The sequence below is a fragment of the Panthera leo genome, chromosome C1 (assembly GCF_018350215.1).
Source record: "Panthera leo isolate Ple1 chromosome C1, P.leo_Ple1_pat1.1, whole genome shotgun sequence".
NCBI lineage: Eukaryota > Metazoa > Chordata > Mammalia > Carnivora > Felidae > Panthera > Panthera leo.
The window spans coordinates 92,714,846-92,729,134 of record NC_056686.1 but is presented as its reverse complement, the minus strand read 5'-3'; the positions used below and the strand labels follow the sequence as shown (position 1 = coordinate 92,729,134).

The 14,289-nt window shown below is 47.1% G+C and overlaps 1 protein-coding gene across 6 annotated transcripts in view; it reads left to right on the top strand.

Annotated features, from left to right (window-relative positions):
- The window catches only part of SORT1 (sortilin 1), a 67,576-nt gene extending 53,337 nt beyond the window's left edge, over positions 1-14,239 (top strand). For all 6 annotated transcript variants that reach the window (XM_042953259.1, XM_042953262.1, XM_042953265.1 and 3 more), the window contains 7 exons: positions 451-641; positions 2,858-3,047; positions 6,686-6,802; positions 7,412-7,520; positions 8,941-9,047; positions 9,323-9,446; positions 9,663-14,239. In XM_042953259.1, coding sequence (XP_042809193.1) covers positions 451-641; positions 2,858-3,047; positions 6,686-6,802; positions 7,412-7,520; positions 8,941-9,047; positions 9,323-9,446; positions 9,663-9,677 — 853 coding nt within the window. In that variant the 3' untranslated portion in view covers positions 9,678-14,239. The remainder of the gene's footprint in view (positions 1-450; positions 642-2,857; positions 3,048-6,685; positions 6,803-7,411; positions 7,521-8,940; positions 9,048-9,322; positions 9,447-9,662) is intronic.
- Positions 14,240-14,289: the final 50 nt, after the last annotated feature.

Below are 14,289 nucleotides of genomic sequence, written 5' to 3'. Positions count from 1 at the left end.
TGGTCTCTCTCTCTCTCTCTCTCTCTCTCTCTCTCTCTCTCACTCTCTCACTCTCTTTAAATAAATAAGTAAATAAATAATTCTTCTTTCTCTCCACAAGAATCCTATAGAAGCATTTAAGCACTTTGGATGGAAAATTACTCCTTAAGTATAAGTTCTCTAAAATAATTTTGTATGTTTATTCAGAAGCCCATTCGTACATGGGTCGCTACCCTCTGTTTCCTTTGAAACAATTTTTATAAAGGCATTTTCTTCTATATTCTTTGAATGAATCTCTTTTACCTACCCTGTTATCTGTGGGCATTAAAAGTTTATATAGTTATCAGTCACTAAGCCATGACATAAATATGAGGGTTTTCTCTGGTTTGGGATCAAACAGCCAGAGTAGTTTCCTGATACTCCCGTACATGTTGATCCTCTGTCACGACTGTTCTCTCATTGTGGTTTCAGGTTCTCCACAGATGAAGGTCAGTGCTGGCAAACCTACATATTCACCAAGGAGCCCATCTACTTTACCGGTCTAGCTTCAGAACCTGGAGCTCGGTCCATGAATATCAGCATATGGGGGTTCACAGAATCTTTCCTGACCCGCCAGTGGGTCTCCTATACCATTGATTTTAAAGATGTCCTTGAAAGGAACTGTGAGTAGAGTCTCCTTTGACCTTTTCTACCAGAACATATAAGCCTATTTTCCTAATAATTCAATTTCATTTCTTTTAGCTGGAATAAGAAAATGCATATGAGGGCCACTGGCTGACTCAGTCGGTACAGCACATGATTCTTGATTCCAGGGTTATAAGTTCAAGCCCCACGTTGGGCATGGAGCCTACTTAAAAAAAAAAGCATATGAAAGAGGATTGAAGGATGTTCAAGGCAATGCAATGAATGGTATCAGAAATGCAGCTTCCTTCTTTGGACTAGCACTGTCCAAAAGAAATAAAATGAGGACCACATGTGCAATTTAAATTATTCTGTTGGCTGCATTATAGAAGTAAAAGAGGTGAAATTCACTTTAATTAATCATCCTACTATACCTAAAATCATTTCAATATGTAGGCAGTGTTAAGAACTACCAATGTGGGGCCCCTGGGTGGCTCAGTTGGTTAAGCGTCCCGACTTCACCTCAGGTCATGATCTCACGGTCTGTGAGTTCAAGCCCCATGTCTGGCTCTGTGCTGAAAGCTCAGAGCCTGGAGCCTGCTTTGGATTCTGTGACTCCCTCTCTCTCTGCCCGTCCCCTGCTCATGCTCTGTCTCTGTCTCTCAAAAAAATAACATTAAAAAAAAAACTATCAATGAAATATTTTATATTTTATATTTTTCTTCTAAGACTTCAAAATCCAGTGTATACTTTACCCTTACCCTTAGAGTAAATCTCACTTCAGACCAGCCATGTGTGGCTAAGGCTGTAAGCGTGGCCTCACACTGTTGAAGCTCTGTAACACTTTATGGGACTTTTTTCTGCTTGTAAGGATAATGCGTCCTTGTGTTTATCTAAAATTATTTCATGACATTTCAGGGCTTTTCACCCTTGATTTCAACAGAACTGTAAGAGAAGCGTTAGAGGAAAGTGTGTTGCATAGAGCATCTGATTATCAAAACGTTGAAGTGAGGAAGTATTCGTGTAAAGAGTTTTGGCTTGAATGTCAGTCACAGGTGAGGTTTTAGAATGGCTACTGGGTGAGCTCGAAGCCCACACTGACCATTTCAGAGTTCTGTGATGTCAGACTGGAAGGCATGTTAGAGGCATGGAAAATGGCTTCCGAAAAGGAGGTAAAATGCTCATTGCAAGGTGTTGCTAAAGAATCATAACCAAACCCAGGCCCTGGTACCAAAGATGCTGACACTGTACTGAAAAATATGGAGGATAAAAGAGAAAACTGGAGAAAAGTCTCCCACCCTGCGAGCCGTGGTTTCTTGTTGGCATGTTATGATAAAAGACTTAAGGTTTCAAGTAGCTTTGTTTGAATTTTGGTCCTGTTATTAGATGGCACAATGGGTCTGTTTCCTCAGAATGTTAGTTTAGTGACTCCTGGAGGAAGCAGAAGCACTGTTTGGGCCTTTTCTACAAGGTGTTTACATATGATTTAATACCCGAGAGTCATTATTTAATATCCAGATTCATTAAATAGGCTGTGAAGGAGCTGGCTTGTGAGTTTTCCCCTCAGAAGGCAGCTCTACAGTTATTCCTGAAGTTTAACGCCATTAAAAGATTTGGTAGGCACCTGCTCCCTAACAGACTCTGCGCTGGTCTTTGTATCCCAGAGGATAAAACCCTAATCCACAGTCTAGCCCATGGCCTTTGAGTCATTTCTCCAGGAGTGGGTGATACGACTTACAAAGCTGGATCGACTGTCATCAGCAGTCTACGTGAAAGCCAGTCATCTGAAGTTAAAAGTCTAGAAAAAGATTGTCTTCCCTTCTGTTTGAGGCAAACTAACCCGTGGTGAAACTGAACTCTAGCTTTTGGCTAACTGCTGTCTCCTGAAAGGAAACGCCTGGTAGCTTACCTGTGACAGCTCCTGCTGACCAACAGCACAGGTGTGCAAGACATGGAGGCAGCAGTCTCTCCATGTGGAAGGAAGCTTAGAGGTCCTCCATCCAGCTGCCCACTTTGAAGCAAATAAGCTTTTTCCTAATAACTCAAACGGGCGGTGAGATGTGAAGTGTCCTCCTCTGACACAAAGAGGTGCCAACTGCTAGTAGGCTCCAACTGATGTAACTCTTGTCTGCAGTTCCCAAATGAGGCAGTGGGATGAGTCCGACATCCCCTTTTTCTTGTCCTTCCTCTCCTTTCAGCCTGGCAGCTGCCTCGCACACGTGGGTGCGGTGGCCTGAACTGCCTGTCTTCCCTTTAGGTGAGGAGAAGGACTATACCGTATGGCTGGCTCACTCTGCCGACCCCGGAGAATACGGAGACGGCTGCATCTTAGGCTACAAAGAACAGTACCTGCGGCTCCGCAAGTCGTCTGTCTGCCAGAATGGTCGGGACTATGTTGTGACCAAGCAGCCGTCCGTCTGCCCCTGCTCCCTGGAGGACTTCCTCTGGTATCAGCTTCCCTCACATCTCTGTCAGCCCCTTTGCTGTGCAGGAGGTAGTGAAAGACCATTGACTTATAGTGCTGAAAAATATTCAAATCCTTTCTTCTCCAAGGGTGGAGAACTGCTGCTCTTACTGAGGAAATGGAGGCACAGAGAAGGGACCGAGAGTTATTAGCAATTGGACAGGTAATATTATCAGGCCAGTCAGTCAGTTATTGGACAGGGCCAGCAACAGCCCCCAGGAATCCTGGGCTGACAGCAAGGGAGGGAAGTGTATAAGGAGGAAGAGAACTCAGAAACAGAGAGAGGAGAAAATAGGGCAGAAACACCAGGAAGGACAGTACAGGAGCTGGGAGGAAGTTGGAATTCATGTGTTCACTAAACACTGGCGGCCTGAGTTCAGCAGGTAGGGCACTAGGTTTTGGATCGTCTGCAAGATTGAAGGAGACCGGAGGGGATGTTGGAGTACTGATGGTCCAGATGTCGTATCAAGGTCTAGAGGCCATCCAGATGGACTGCCTCAAGTTCAGGACCATCTGGGCTGAAGGGTTAGTTACCCTACTGGCATGGACTTAGTTGATTACACAAGGGCAAGGCAGGCCCCAGGTAGCCAAGCAGGGTAATTTAGGTCAAATAAGAGGCACTGCTTCCCATCACAGCCAGTAATCTTATGGAATTCATTACCTGCAAAACATACTGACAGGAAGTAAAAGTGGATCCTAAAAGATCTAGAAAAGGGACGCCTGGGTTGTTCATTCGGTTAAGCATCTGACCCTTGATTTTGGCTCAGGTCATGATCTCACAGTTCATGGGTTTGAGTCCCGCATCAGGCTCCATGCTGGCAGCAGGAAGCCTGCTTGAGATTCTTTCTCCCTCTGTCTACCCCTCCCCTGCTCATGCTCGCTCTCTCTCTCTCTCTCTCTCTCTCTCTCAAAGATAAAAATTTTAAAAGGATCTGGAAAAGAATGCAGACAGGTAGCAGTCATGTCCTCCCACATCACATTCTCTGGGACTGAGCGAACACCCAGTCTGACCCGGTGTGGTTCCCCATGTGTGGCTCACATCTAAATGCAGAATGGGCCAGAGGTCTTGTCTTCTGTGTTTCCACAGGAAACAGGATCCTTCCGGTCACTGTGGTGTCATATTAGGACTAGAGCTTGTTGACACTGGGACACTCTACATCCTAGACTGGACCCAGACCAGGCTCTTAATTACCTGACCTTCTCCTGCTTTCCAGACAAGCTGTGCTTCTTCAGAGCTCCATGCCATTTTACCTGCTGCTTCCTTTGCCTGGAAAGTCTTCCCACATTCCCTGCCTGACCCCCAAGCTTGGGAGTTCCTATTTGGCCTCTAATACTTAGCTCAGTTCTCACCTCCGTAAAGCCTTCTCCAGCTTTCACTCATCTGGGCTTCTGCCGTACAGCTCTTGCTGTATTTTGGTTATTGTGCACAGGTTTGGTTCTACCAGTAAAGTCTCGACTCCTTGAGGGCATGTTGTATTTGATCATCATTGAGTAGTCGTGATAGCAGCTGATGTTTCCTGAGCAGTAACTATACCAGGCACTGTCCCGAACAATTTATGTTTAACCATGGCAGCCCCCTGAGCTAGGTACTGTTGCCATTTCCATCTCACAAAGGGAGGAATGAAGGTTCAGAGGTTACCGCTAACTCGCCCACCATCACCCAGCCGGGAAGCGGCACGGCTGGAATGTGTGCCTGGCAGCTCGGCCCCAGAGCCTACACACTGTGCCACCCGTGCCTAAGAATCGTGTACTCTGTGAGCAGGAAGGGCACTTTCCCGGATATTTCGGTTGGAGACCCTAAAATTTTCACCGGAACTCCCCCTCCGTGCTAGAGGGGTGGTGTCTTCTGCATCTTCTTACCCTGTCCCCTAAATATCTGTCACAAAAACCTTGAAGTGCAAGCATCATCTGTGTATTCCCCAAGCATCCATCGCATACTTGCTGTGCACAAGGCAGTGCAAAGTGATGGTGGAAAGCCTGTTATTGACTCTCCTGGTAAGATGCACGTAATTATGCTGTGAAACAGTGCCTTGAAGATGTAGAGAACCTAGAGGCTGTTCCATCTAGAGCTGAAAGGAGATGGGTCAAAGGAGGCTTTGTGGAGGAGGCAGCATTGGAGCCGAGCCCTGACAAGTGGCAGGACCTGACCTTGCACATCTGGGAAGAAGCAAGTCATTGAAGCCGTGGACTGGCATATGTGTAGATACCACTGGCGTGCTCAGGAACGGTGTGTTGGGAGATAGGCCATGAGGGGAAGTCACAGAGGTCACGATAAAGAAGTGAGTAGGGTCCAGATAGGGCATGCCCAGGCTGAATTTTCGACTTCGATAATGGAAGGAAGGCAGTGCCCTGGACAAACATAGGGAAATGTTGGGAGAGGCTGGCTTGAAAGAGAATTTGTGACATGTTTTGGACACTTTATTTGAAGTTCTGTCAGCAGATTTAGGTGGTGACATCCAGCAGGTACTTGGAAATGGAGGATCAGAGCTCAAGAGAGGTAAAACCTGGAAGTTTTAGTTGCAACAAATAATGAAGCTCATGAAGGCAGAGCAGATACAGAGTAAGAGGATGACCTGTGGGCCGCAGGAAAGGGTCTGCATTTCCAGGCTAGGAAGATTGAAGTGCAAACCGTGCCAAGAGAAACCGGCGGGCACAGTTCCAACGGCAGGAGCAGGAGCAGGAGCAGGTGCTGTGTCGGGGCCACCACACAGGCAGGGCCAGAGAGGGCTCTCCACAGTGGCATGACTAGGGAGTCTTGGGGGCCTCAGACATTCGCTTCCAAGGTGATAACGGGGGTTGAAGCCACAATGCATGGAATAAAAAGGAAATGAGTACAATAGAACAAGTATAAAATATCCTTCTAAGAAGGATAAGGAAGAAGAGGGGGAAGGAAGAGGACATGTGCAGGCTAAGGGACTGATAGTCGGTCCATACCATCAGTGAAGCCAGATCCCAGGGTAGTAGGAAGGATGGGCCCAGGGCGCTCGTGTAGGGGGTCAGCCTTGGAGAGGAGGCGGTATATTTCTTGGGAGAAACAGAGAAAGGTGAGCAGGTGGGAGGCACTGTGGAGAGATGGGGTAGGATGGAGGGCACAACAGGCATTTGCACTGGAGACAAAGGTCACCTAAGAAGCTAAGAGGGACAGAAATGGGGCAGGCAGGAAAGATTTGGCATACACCCTATGGAATACCTCCCAAAAACATAATAATGAGCGATTTGGAGGTAAATAAAAAGATTCCTAAGCATAGTGGGTTTAGATCTGTCACTGTTGCCACTGTTTCTCAGTGTCTTTGTTCTCGGTGCACAGTCCCCCCCGCCCCGCCGCTTGCTGCAGTCATCCCCTTCCTGGAGTCCGCGTGGTCTGTGCAGGGCTGCCAGCCGCTGAGTCCTCAGTCCACCAGGCCTGATCCGTAAGCTGATGGTTCCCCAGTTTAGCCCTCTCCATGTCTGTCTTCCTGAACAGACCCTCTTTGCAGATGACACAGGCCTTCCTGAGCTGCTCTCATGCAACCAAAGACTGGAATATTAAGCTTCCGCTGCTCCTCAGAAACCCTTCATTACTAGTCACTTAACTGTCTTTCAGCAACTCTGAAAGATACTTTCTTTGCTGACTCTTGGCAGTGATTTTGGCTACTTCCGTCCAGAAAATGACTCCAAATGTGTGGAGCAGCCAGAACTGAAGGGCCACGACCTGGAGTTTTGTCTGTATGGCAGAGAGGAGCACCTGACAACAAACGGGTGAGGCGGCTCTCCTCTCAAATCGTGACAGAGGAGTCTTCACCCTGCAGAGTGAGACCCCCACTCACAGCACTCCACATCTCCGAGCACACGGCATTCTAGGGCACGCTAGCAAAACACTGTCTAACAGAACTTTGTGTAGTGCTGGAAATGCTCCCTAACCTGCTGTGTCCCATATGGTGGCTGCTGACCGTGTGCAGCAACTGAGGCACTGAATTACTTTTAATTAGTTGAAATGTAAGTAGCCACTGCATTAGGCAGCGCTGCTCTGGAGGGGACATGGTGCCCCCTCCCCGGATACATATTTCCCTCTCCCATTTTTGTACCACGTGTTAATGTGCTTTCCCTGGGTCACAGTTCTTTGGCCCCATCTCTTAAGGCAGAATGGTGGGCATGTCCCCACAGCATGGCCAGGGATGCTTGGTCTGTTCAAGGCCTGAAACTACGCAAAATGTCCCTGAAACATTCCTGTGGCTCTCCCCTCTGGCCTGAGAGGTGGTATAAGGTGGAGATGTTTTTCTGCACTTTTCAAATCTTGTTTTCAGGAACTAACAAGAATCCAGGGATACATCCTAGTGGTCTGATAAAAAATGTCTTCTGCCTTTTCAGGTACCGGAAAATTCCAGGAGACAGATGCCAAGGTGGAGTGAATCCAGTTCGAGAAGTAAAAGACTTGAAAAAGAAATGTACAAGTAACTTTTTGAGTCCTGAAAAGCAGGTATATGAAAGTAGTTCTGGTTTAGGTACCAGTGGGGTTTCCTGTTCTGTCAGGAACAAAAAACATTAAGAATTTTATTACTGAATAAAAGTGGCCAAACTACTTCCGGCGGGCTTTGCTTTGCACAGGAAACCATTAGGGTGGAGGATGGGTCATGCGACGCAGTGAGAAACTCGTCCCCAGAAACTTCTTTGTTGGGGGAACAAAGTGGAATTCTGTAAAGTTGTTCTGAGTCTTGGAAGCGTCAAGTTGAGGACATTTCTGAGGCTGAGAGTCATTTAGGAAAAAGGCTTGAAGCCTGGCTATAAAGGACCGGAGTCTTGCACCGGAGTCTTGTGGAAGAGAGGAGTCCTGGGCCATAGGTTAGGTGGTCTCTGCTCCAAGTCATGCGGAGTGCGTGCAGAGTGCAGAACTGAACGATGGTCTCAGTGGGTTGGTTTTGACGTGGGCTGATTACAGATCTGTAGTACTGAACTGTCTGGCTGGGGTGTGGGAAATGGTAAAGAGGAAACCTCTTGATAAAGAAGTACTGGACCAGCAGTGGGACCGGGGCAGTAAACTGTGAATGCCAGTTTCCTAACCCATAAAATGAGAGGCGGACAGTCCACAGCCCCCTCCTCCCCAGCCTTCTAAGGACTGAGGGCCTGAGGTGGGATTAGGAAGGTAGCGGGAGAAGAATGTGTGGGTGTGTGTACTTGTCAGGGGGCAGGTTCCTCCTCCTCTGCGCCCCCCCGCCCCCACCCCACACTCCTGGCAGCTGTCCTCAGTGTTTGTGTGTGTGTGATTGCACTGGACTCCCACCCACAGGGACACAGCTTGTCCCAGAATCCAGCTCTGCCTCCTCTTGGATACATTGAAAACACACATTCCCTATCTCCCACCCAGAAGCAGGTAGGTCACACTCAAACAATGATATGAAAAGGCCTATTTGTAAAAACATACCAAAAATTAAGTAAAAACATGTCTCAGTGTTATATGCTGTCCTGCCTGATAAGGCATTGGCACAGCTTCTTCCCGGGTGCTGGCTCTGTTCCAGATTCTTCCAACCCCCTGTTACCATCGTGTCTCCCTTTCCTGCTGCACCCTTAAGTGCTCCACGACTTACACACTGGTAGCCGGGAACAGCCACGATTGCTGTTTGACCGAGCTCACTGCCAAGGGCTCCCAGTGTTACTTTGACATGAAAGCCCCTGAGTCTGCACCATTCTGGCAGCTTCAAGGAGCTGAGGTTCTGGTTACCCTCTGCCACCAGTGATGCCCTCCTGATAGCACTGAGAGGGCCCATCGTGGGGGACTGGGAAAGCAGTAAGTACCTAGAGACTGCGGATCATTCACAGAGAGGCCAGGGAAATGGGCAGTCTCCTTGAATTCAGTCCTAGAATATGCACACCTGAAATTGTTTGTGTTTTAATTTATCAAGAATTCCAAGTCCAATTCTGTTCCAATCATCCTGGCCACCGTGGGACTGATGCTGGTCACCGTCGTAGCAGGGGTGCTCCTCGTGAAGAAATACGTGTGTGGGGGAAGGTAAGGAGCATGGAAGTCAGTCAGAGGTACTGAATTCAAACCACAGAGTCAGCCAAGGGCACACGGTTGAGTTTGCTCTTGGGCAAAAACTAGCTCGTTGAAGTGATGTCCCTAAAGCAGGAGGCCCAAATCAGAATTTATATTTTCCACACGCCGACCAGGAGCGTATATGTATGACTCATTCTGTGAACATATAAAACTCGGAAAGTCCACAGTCCTGTGAGAAACGCATCCATCCTCACCGCATGAGGACTCACAGATGTTTCCACCCCCAGGTTCCTGGTGCATCGATACTCTGTGCTTCAGCAACATGCCGAGGCCAATGGTGTGGATGGCGTGGACGCTCTGGACACAGCCCCCCACACTAACAAGAGCGGCTATCACGACGACTCAGATGAGGTAAACCATTTCTTCCGGAGGGGTGGGCCACAAGTACAAAACAGGAGTGTTTCTTTTTCTGTTTATAATCAAGATCTGACTGAGGCAAAGGAGGGTAAAAGCCAGAAGCAGCAACTTAATGACTGTGAGAGTTGGCCAGCCCAGCAACTAGGTCATAACTTTCAAAATAGGAACTTTTTAGTGTGTAAATAATACGGTCTCTGTTTTTCTTCTCAGGACCTCCTGGAATAGCTCCTCCAAGGAGCTGGGACCGAGGACAGATGATGGAACCGCAGTACCTCTCACACTCCCTGTGGCTCCGAATGGGGGGAATAAATTTCCCATTGCGAGGGACCCAGCTCTGTTTCTGCTGCTTCCACCAAAGCCAAAAGGACCTTCACTAAAGAAATGCAGGGCAGGGGGGAGGGACCCTAAACACTCTCATAATTGGCCCTGAGAAGGGGGGGGAAATTTTTAATTCTTTAACTTTTTATTTCAAATTCTTTTTGCAAAGTATGGGTTCTTTTGGTTTTGTTTTTGTTTTTTAAGGGAAACGAAATGGAATCAGAAGGGAACATTTCACTAACCCCACTCTCGCATGTTTTGCATGGTGCCTGCTTCAGGGCTCCTGCCAACCCCAGCATCAATGTTCACAACGCACCCGGTGCTGTCCCTGGGCTCTGCCGGCGACACAAAGCAGCTGCGGAGAGGGACTTGGAGGCTGCAATGACTGGCACGGCCCGGGCAGCCTTTCCCCCGCCAGGGACAGCCCTGCCCCAAGAACACTGCACACCAGCTCCTCACATACACCCTGCCTTTTCTTTCTTTCTTTTTTGGGGACCGTAGACCACAGTGGTGTTTCTTTTCCCCTGTTTAATCGGGGAGTATACCCTTGTCAGTTGCCCTTTGACAACTGACTTAACCATGTGCTTCTAAGACACTAAATCAGGAAAACTTAAAGGGCAATATTTTTAACTTGGGGCAGGAAGAAGGGAGCAGCAGAGAATTGACTAGATTTAGCACCTATTAAAGGACAAATTCTTGCTTCTTCCAAGATCTTTCCAACCGTGCTTCATGTTTGTGCCAGTGGATTTGCTCAAGGACAGGGTTAGGGCTTGCCCCGGATGTCTGCCCAGGCCAAGTGACCTCTTTGCTAGAGCCGAGGGAGGGCACCCGGTGTGGCCCCTACGGACTGAACATCATACAGTCTTCCATGTCCTCTGCCACCTGTTGGCACGGCGGTGAATCATCAGGATGGCCGTTTACTTGCGTGCCTCCTCTTGGATTGCTGTCGTACATGGAGCCAGGACTAAACACATTTTCAGATTTATAGGCTCTTTTTTTGAAAATCAGGACTTTATTACCAGGCTCTCCTCCTCACCCATTTTTCCCAGCTTTGCCAAGGAATTTGTTGCCGTGAAACTTTTGGCCAAACCAACTGAAGACACACTTCCAGTGTAGGTGATGTTTTATGTGATACATTAGGTTCGTATTTTAAATTTAAGGAAATTTTCCATTTGACACTTTTCAAATTAAGTTCACGGTAGAATGTAGTGAGGTGGATTTGAAGATGGCCATATAGTAGCGGCGAGCTGCAGTAGTTAGTTTTCATACGGCTTGGATGTTTGCTCGCCAGGAATATAGCATGGTACAAGCTTGGTCTTAGCATCCCTACTGTGCTGGCCACAGTTTCACCCAGTAATTATGATTGGGACATTCTTTGGTAACTGCCATTTTGCTGCTCGTTCATTTTATGGCTCTAAAGTCACAAAAAAGTAAATGTGCCAAATTAACTTTTGTCAGAATGAGTGAGCAGATGGCCGTGTTCTCTCCTCCCCAGAATGGATTAACAGCAGCAGGGAAAGTGGGAGAGGGGGTGGATGGAGAAGGTTAGAGACTGTGAAGCTGCAGGAAAATTAAATGAGTCAGGGAGCCCTAGTTAGAAAATAAAGTTAGGGCAGTTTTTGTGAAGAGGATTCATATTTGCTTGAGCTAGAGAGCACTGGTCTTTTAGGAAAAGCTCATTCATTTGACCAGCTCACAAACGATGAAGTGTCAGCCTTTGTCCCAGACACCCTCACCTCCTGTCCAAAGTGAATTTGATGCCCAGAAAAGACCCACTTCTGCACACCTTTTCCCCACGGCATATACGTGTTACCCATTGGAGTACCTGTGCCAGTATGCAGTATTTCTCTGATTCATTTTAGGATGGTAGGAAAGTTAGTATTCTGTAACCAAGTATGGTTAAAGCTCTTTGCTTGTGATGGTATCTGGGATTTCTGTAAAACCTGGCAGCTTTCAGAGGACTTCATTCACAGTATGTCATTTGAACCTTACCACATCCTCAGTGAGATTCTTCCTTTGAAGGCAGGGGTTTGTAATACGCATTTTTAGGGGATGGAGCTGAGGTACAAAAAGTGAGTAAATTGTCCAGGGCCCCTGTGTATGATGAGCAGTGCCGGTTGGCCATTGGCCGTCTTCAGGGCTCGCTACCTTGTTATGCGTGCAGGTGCTGGATACCTGGAGCGGGAAGGGCTTCTTTCTTCTGGATGATTTGCTGTTCTTTAGGAGAAGGGTCAGTGGCATTTCTGTCAGAGCAGCGTGTGAAGCCTTTTTGTCACCTTGGTAAATGGCAAGTCTTGTTCTGTTTTTCACGGCTGAAAACACAAATGAATGGTGATTTTGAATATGTGTTTAGAAACTGCCCCTCACCTCGTTGCGGGCATGGGATCTCCCTTGATGAGCCACCCCTCTCCATTCTCCTTGTTTGCTTGGCCCTGGCTGGCTAGCTAGCTAGTTCCCTTTGGTTGGAGGACTGCCAACAAGCCTGGCTCATTCCCTTCATTGGCTAGTTAGCTTTCCATATCAGCCTGCTTACTCAGAAATGTATGCCCTCAGCCAGAAAGCATAACAGCCTAAATCCATGATAGCTTATGAGGGAAGACAAGTTCTAATTTGTTCTACTGATGTTAGGTTAGGAGCATTATCTTTGCGTAAAGTATAGCTTACCATTGTGTAATAAAATCCCAGGCTTGATGGTAGCAGGAGAGATTATTGCTGGAGGTTTCAGTGATAGCATTTAGCATTGTAAGATAAGTTGGACATGTCAGACTGTCCAGAGTGGTCTGGGCTTTTAAATTCAGGTAGAGAACTCACCATCCCTCACCTGTGACAGGTGTCTTGGACCTAAGGGGGGTTCTTGGTTTTTAGTGGGTCCAGAGACCAGGGATGCATATACCTAGGCTGGTGATTGAATGGGAACACCACTTTGAAGAATCAAAAGTGTTTGGAGGGTTCTGGCAGTTCTAAGCTGGGCTCGGGAGATTCAGTAGATTAGTTCTAACTGAAATTGAGAACTTGCCATCTGCCTCTAACTAGGCTTTCCAGTGTGTACCTCTCTAATTCCTAGGTTTGCCTTTGGGCCTCTACATGCCCAAGCTTGCCTTTCATCCCTGACAGATGAGTCACGTGCTGGCAACCTCCAGCTCCTGCACTGGCTCTGTAAAGCGCAGCCGGTTCTTCCGTGGCCTTGGTCACAATACCAGGGTACAGAGAGGGCTGGCCGGAGCTTCAGTCAGTTCTCTGTTTCTTAGGCAAATCATCCAAGTATGGGAGGTTCTCTTTCCCTTCAGGAGAGCTCTAAAGAGCCCTGCTTCTATATACAGTGGTTTAGAGCTCATCCTGCCCATTGTTGGTACATTCCCCTCACCCCTCACCCTGGATACTTGGAACTACTAAAATAAGAGATTCAGCTTTTCAATTTTGCTACTGCCTTGCCGCAAGCAGGGAAATAAACATGGACTTAAATGTCCTTTGAACAAAACCAAAGTGTAAGACTTGCCACATGATGGAGCGATAGGGAGGGCCAGACTTACCGGCACTGGCACTCAGCAGGTGCCAGACCTTCCGTTTCATCTGCTGCCCGTTTGCCCAGCAGCTCTGGGAGCATCGTCCTGCCCGAGCAGAGCCCGGACCTTGCCCTCATGAAGGATGATTGAAATAGCAGGACCATGTTGATTCCTTGGTTATGTCTCATTATAACAGTAAGAATCAGAACATTAATTTGAAACTGTCTTCAACAACTTGCTGTATGCATTTTTTTCACACCAGTACATTCTTAAGCATCCTTGTTTATATAGAATAACATAAACTAATCTGTACCTTTATATATATATATATATGTACATATATACATGTATAAACTGTATAGTGTACATGTTAATGATTTATTGATGTGTCCCAAATCTTTCATGACATTCTCATCCTCCGCATGCCCTCAGTTTGTGGTCGGGTGACTTGAATGTTCCCCGATGAGTCTGCCCACCTCCCATGTTTGGACGTCTAGGGAAGGAGGGTTTTGGTCGTACCCTCCTTATCCTCATGCACAGAAATGCTCAGGGTCCCCATGTGCCTGTTGTTCAACCCTTTCTTGTCTCTTGTCCCCTTTCTGAGCATGTGGTCCCTCCCTGTCCTATAACTTCTCTGCCCCTTCCCCAAGTTGTGGGACAGCTACCTTCCTACTAAAGTGTAAAGCAGTATTAACATCATTACTGCATGTGCGCTAAAAACCCAAGTTTTCTGTTCCCTTGGGACAGAAAATTGCATGTGGGGTGGGATAATCAAGTTTCAGTGACCCATGTCAGTTACACAACAAAAGCCAGACCCCATTACAAAATTCCACAAAACAGAAATCAAACTCAAATTTCTTTAGCATTGTGTAAATAAATCTGGATGTGTTTAACTTTGTACTGGTAATTTTCTGTATATTTGCAATATTTGGGTTAGAAATAAAACAGACTGGACTTTGTTACCTGGCCTGTTGAAATGACTAAGCTATAGTTTGTAAATATGTACAGTTTGTTAA